Source organism: Gossypium raimondii, chromosome 5 (genome assembly GCF_025698545.1).
Source record: "Gossypium raimondii isolate GPD5lz chromosome 5, ASM2569854v1, whole genome shotgun sequence".
NCBI classification, from domain to species: Eukaryota; Viridiplantae; Streptophyta; class Magnoliopsida; order Malvales; family Malvaceae; genus Gossypium; species Gossypium raimondii.
In genome coordinates, this window is record NC_068569.1 from 17,359,316 (window position 1) to 17,365,268 (window position 5,953).

At 36.5% G+C, this 5,953-nt stretch overlaps 1 protein-coding gene across 2 annotated transcripts; it reads left to right on the forward strand.

Annotated features, from left to right (window-relative positions):
- Positions 1-1,252: 1,252 nt before the first annotated feature.
- On the forward strand, positions 1,253-2,850 carry LOC105769374 (uncharacterized). Of its 2 annotated transcripts, none has more exons than XM_012589975.2 (3): positions 1,253-1,927; positions 2,066-2,147; positions 2,238-2,850. In XM_012589975.2, exons 1-3 carry the CDS (start codon positions 1,514-1,516, stop codon positions 2,750-2,752), a joined length of 1,011 nt encoding a protein of 336 aa, XP_012445429.1. In that variant the 5' UTR covers positions 1,253-1,513; the 3' UTR covers positions 2,753-2,850. The 2 variants fall into 2 exon arrangements, with proteins under 2 accessions (XP_012445429.1, XP_012445428.1); XM_012589974.2 differs by having other exon boundaries at positions 1,254-1,927; positions 2,036-2,147.
- Positions 2,851-5,953: the final 3,103 nt, after the last annotated feature.

A 5,953-nucleotide genomic window follows, 5' to 3' on the forward strand; every position in this document is an offset into this window, starting at 1 on the left:
GACTGTAAAAATATTAATTTAAATAAATAAAATATATTTTATTATTAATTGAAAATTTAAAATTGGACTAGAATTATGAAAAACCTAATCTAGAATATGAAACGAAGAATCCTCGAATCTACTCATGAAAAGAGACATATTATTATCCTTTGTAATCTTCAGAGGTCAAACACCAAAACAAAGAAAAGACGAGAGAAAAGAATAGGAAAAGGTTCCCTTTGGGAGAAGAGTCGGTAGAGGTATATAAAGCCTAGTTGGGGCGGTGATTGCCCACCCTGTGCTCGATTGTGATGGAAGGAGCCCCCATCAATCAAAGTTTTGTCTGATGTATGGATTTGGATTTTGGAATGGATGCCCTACGTATATTACTATATTATTGTTAGCAAACGAAGGTTGCTCCACTATTCAATTCCACCACGTGTCTATCAAATTTCAGTCTTTTTGCTCCACCTTTCAAAGCATTTGATGTGATTTATACAACACTATCGGTCACCATGACTGTTTCTAAAACCATGCCCTGACCCAATTAGATTATTGTTCTTTTACCAATACGGCAATACCCATCCAAGTTCAAACTATAAGTTTCAAATTTGAAAACCCTATCCCAATATCATGACAGAAGCTATACACAAAAGGGTAAAAACAGACAATTTCTTACATGATGCTCTGAAGTTACTTGACATAAAAATGTTATCCAAATAATTTCAGAGCTAAACAAAACATTCATTTTTACCACTTTAGACCCATAGCTGCTTTAATCATGCAATAAACCAAATCCCCGCTACCCAAAGATGCTTCAGTTTTATTTTTCATAACATAAAGCACAAACAAATACAAGGAGTAGAACGCAGCTTTGATTTTTGAGCATTAACTAAGTTCACGATGGAACCATGATATCGCTTGGCCGATTGTGTATGTCCTAAAGTTGGGGGAAAGCCAGGCTCATAATGTAAACATATTCAAACATCAATGTGCGATTGAGATTAGGCTTTTTAGTAAATAAGAAAATAGCAGTCCATTTCAATCTTTGAATCATAGCATTCAATTCACCTTAATTTGTTCCTAGCAGCTATGTTGACTAGATATGGACTACCCATTCAGATGGAGACAATTGATTTTGGAACCTAAATTCGTAACACCCCCCAAAAAAAAATTCGAATTACGTATATAAAATGTGAGGGCGGGAGATACTGCCACTACAGACAGGCAATGAAAGGAATAAAAGAAAGATGCCTTGATTAAAAAAGATTATTACATTACCTAACAGCCAAAAACATGGCAACTATTGTAAGGTATCTCGGCAGTTTATACAACCCTGGGATAGTTCGGATTATGTCTCTTCCGATTTTCTCCCTTTATTAATCTTGAATACCCTGTCTTCCTTTTGTTTCTGCTCTTCTTCAAAATTTTTGTCTGTTTTTCCTGTTAGCACCCTCTGTATCTTTCGTATATTATCTTCTTCATTGAGCTCTGTTTTCAACTCTGTAACCCTTGAGCCTAAACACTTGCTCAAATGGCTATTAGGACCAGATCATCCAAGCCACTGAGGCAACTTGGAGATCTCCTCCAGGAACAGCAAGAGCCTTTCATCTTAGAGGTTTACCTTTCAGAAAGAGGGTGCTGCCATGGCAATTCAGGCAAGTTTTTAGACAAGTGTGGCAGTCAAAACAAGAGCAAGAAGAAGCGCATTCCACACTTTCCCAAGGTACTTAAGGCTTTGCTATGCAACAAGTTGTTTAAAATTAAAGGCGTAAGAACCAAGAATTTCGATGATGAAGAAACTGAAGACGCAGATAGATTTTCCTCCGCCAGCAGTGCAACAGTGTATAATTCATGCTCGGATAGTGATGTAGAATTAGATGAACCACCGATGTTTGCTGATACTTCCATGTCTGACCTAAAACTCTACCATGAAACAGAAAAGAAGGTAAACAGAACCTTAATTTTTTGCTTATTCTTCTCTTTAATCTTTTTCATGGTGCAAGATACTAATTTTTTTGCTTATTCTTCTCTTTAATCTTTTTCATGGTGCAAGATTCTAATTGAAACTCACAAAGATAAACAGGCTGCTGCAGATACAGAGTTTGAATGGAGATGCATGGAAGAACAAGTATCTACTTCAACAAGCAGCTGCCCACTCGATAATTGTTAGTACATTTAAAGTTGATATAAGCTTTCATAATTACTTTCCCTTCTGATTAGAATTCATTACTAATTCCCCTGAAGTTAAAAAGCAGCAAGACAACAAGTTTCCGGCAAAAGGCTGTTCTGGTCTAAGCTAATAAAGGAGGACTCAGTATTGTCAGCTTGGCTCTTGAATTTACTTCTTCAACACAGACCAGAAAAATCGAGTTGTGTAGGATTCAAACAACTTAAAGTGCCTCACTGGTCTTCTTCTTCCCGGCCATCGTCCATGTCGAAGAGGGTTTTGCAACAAACAAAACAGCTTCTCTTTGATTGTGTTAGGGAGTTGGTGGAAAATAACCATGATAAGGAACAGAAAGGGAAAAGTTTTAAAGAATCTGGTGAGGAGATTAGGAAGGTTAGATGTGAGAATATGAAGGGATGGGGAAAACGATGTGGAGATGGATCCAACATTAAGCAATTGTTGGAGCTGGATATAATTAATTCAACCCAGGAATGGAAGAATGGTTTTGAATCCCAGAAGAGGGATGTGGGGATAGTAATTGGAAACGCCATTGTAGAGGAGATTACAAGTGAAATTGTGATGGACATCATGAATGTCCTATAGCTAAGATGTGATTTGCTTGCTTTCTTGTTTCAAATTTTAATTACTTTGTGCAGTTTCAGTTACTGTTCAAATGTAGTTGTCCCTGTTTTTTCTTTTTAGATTTGTTCCATTACAGATATGTACCTAACAAGTAGAAAAAAAAAAAGAAAAGTTGATCCATAACTTTTTCTCAAATTGAAGTTAGAGTAAGAAATTTATGTGCAGGTGGTTTTACTTTATCTGAAATTCGCCCTAAATTGCTTAAAGCACTGAGATTTAATGGTTGAATCAGTCTCTGATTATAATCACCCTGGCCTTACATTTTCTATTGTAATCAACCTTGAATCTTACATTTGCTCAAGTTCATATGAAAGAACTGACGTTTTAATCAACCTTTAACCCTGTTGGAAGCTATACTTTTGAAGCGGTGATACGATAAAAGAAAAGACGAACAATAAAATTCCAAGAAACAGTACAGGCTGTTGAACTTGCCAAAGTTGACAAACAATTTTCCACTTTTGCTCACATCTCTATACCTCATCTGTCTCTCTCATGAGGAAGCTGAGAAACCCTAACTAAATTGTTGTTCTCAACACTGCAGGACTGTTTACAGGAGAAATTGAATATACCCTTCTTCAAACTTGACATGCTATCCCTTTTAGCCAACTTACCTTTGCTAGTGCTCCTAGTGCACTCCTTGTAAGCTGCCAAAAAGGGATCATCGGACTTCTTAAGTCTTCTAGAAGGAGGAGGAGGAGGAGGTGAAATTTTAATGCCTTCAATCGACATCCCAACACTTTGAGGTGGAAATGGAGGTGGCGTTAGCTTACGCATAAAGTAATGATGTTCCTTTCCTTCTTGGCATGTTTCTTTGCGAATCCCTGGCTTGTTTTCCCATGAGAATGGCACGTTCCCTCGAGACTGAGCCTTGTTTTGATTCATTTTCTTTTTTTCTAATGCTATTTGCGGGTAAGAAATGGTTTAATAAAGGCTCTTTATAGCGAAGGGGTTTATTATAACAGGTGATTTATGATAACACAGCTTTCATGCATTGTAGTAGCATATAAAACGTGAGAAAAGAAGTTGGGTGTTAGGTTTTTAAGCAAAACTTGCAAGGAAAGGGCAGGTGAATTTGCGGATAACAGAAGACCAAGTCTTGTGAAAACGTTGAAAAGCATACAGTGAACAGTCAGTTCTCTGATTTATTTACATTCCTTGCCGGCTGCGGCCTGCCTTTTTGCGCTATTACGGCTCAGTCTCGAAGACCAACACACAAGACTTTGGAAGTTGAAAGTTATGGGAGAAAAAAATAGTTTTTCACTTGTTGATGCTTTTACGCCGCCCTTACGTACTACACAACAGGTATTAAAGTTTGACAAATACATAGGATTGGCTTTAAAAACTGTACATGCAGATATGAATACATATTTCAATCACACAAATGACACACATGATCAATCATCCAACATATGTCTTAATTACATATTCATTCACACAAACACACCACAAATTTAACTCGTTACATTTTAATATGGGTTTCTCCAGATAATTTTGAATTACCATTTTTTTTCATTAAATCCTTTGCCTTCTCTTTGAAGCATCAATATATTTTAAATAATGCACGAGTACTTAAACGAGCCAGTAGATGTGTCATTTATAGTATAGGATTAAAAATTGAATTTAACCAAATAAATGTAACTGCTAGCTCAAAGTTTGAAAAGTAAAGATTAAAATTTACCAATTCAAAAAATACAATGATTAAAATTGATCAAATAAAAGTATAGGGGTTAAATCCACAACTTTCGCAAAGTAGAGAAACTAATAACAGAATTTAACCTCCTTCCTTACTGGACTTACCAGCGGAGGCTGAAGAACACCCTACAAATCATCGATGCAAAATTGAGAACTCTTGGATAGGCACATCTTACGCCGATGTTGGCTTTTTCACATGTCAGTTTCGAGACCTCGGGTTTGAACTCCCATGAAAAGGGTGCATTAAGAATCATTTTCTTTTGATGTGGTTGCTACATTGGTCCTCTTTGTCAAAACCTTTTGTGAAATCGACTTTTTTTTTAAAGAGCTAAAATGGGAGTCGTCACCGATCCTTTTTATTTAGGTGTGATTGGATCACCTCAAAATTCATTTTAATAAAATGTTAGACTTATTAAAATAATACTTTTTAGTCTACAAAATCCAGGTAATAGGTTCGGGAGTCGGTTACGCACGAGGAAGGATTAGCATCCTCGCGACGCCCAAAATTGGTACCTAGTAGATTACTTGATGTCTTAGTATCGAAAATTGAAAATTTGAAGAGAACTTAAAACACGATCCCTTTTTGTGTTAAGACATTACTTAATGAAATGCAAAAAGAAGAGATTTTATTCTATCAAACTCTATTTTAATTATATTAGGATAATTAATATTAAGATAATTATGAAGGATTATTTATTAGGATTTTATTTTATTTATCTTTATTTATCTTCAATTAAATGTATTTATCTTTTGAGAATTTAAGTAGGATTAGACTATCTCCCCTAGCACTATAAATAGGGGGTGAAGTGGCTCAAAAGAGAGGAATCTTTTTCGGTAAACACTCTCTTCCCAAAAGTCTAGCCTTTTGTTCTTCTCATATTTCCTTTCAATAAAATTTCCATTTTTTGTTTTATTTATTTTCTTTTCCACCACAACCATGAGTCACTAAATCCATCTAGCTGAAGGTTGTCGATATTCCCCAAAAAGGGTTCTTGAGGCTTAGAGTCCGTACTTAGCCTCCTCGCCGAGTATTCATCATTCCTCTGCACTACGGGGTTGACGCTTCCGTCCATGTCCCTTAAGAAGTAAGCTTTTCAACATATGCAAAGGCGGGTGCTTTGTATGTTTTGGGAAAGTTGCACAGTCGGTTCGTTAGCTTATTGCGTCAGAGGTTGGCAAGCCTCAAAGACAAAATGGCATGGGATTCGCCATTGAGAAGTGTTGATCTAGCATAAGACGATCCCACAAAAGCGATTGTTGGCTAGAGTCAGGCTCCACTAAATCGAAAGTCTAAATCCTTGGAGCTGGTGGTCGTAGGCGTTCTCTTCCACTATAACTGGCTTATTCGGTTTGGGAAGAATCATCTAAAAGTCGAGGATTGAACCCAAGGCGGAATGAGACAACTGGAGGCTGGAATCTCCTATAAGAATTTTCTTTATCTCAACTCTATTTTTAATTTCTCGAATTTTT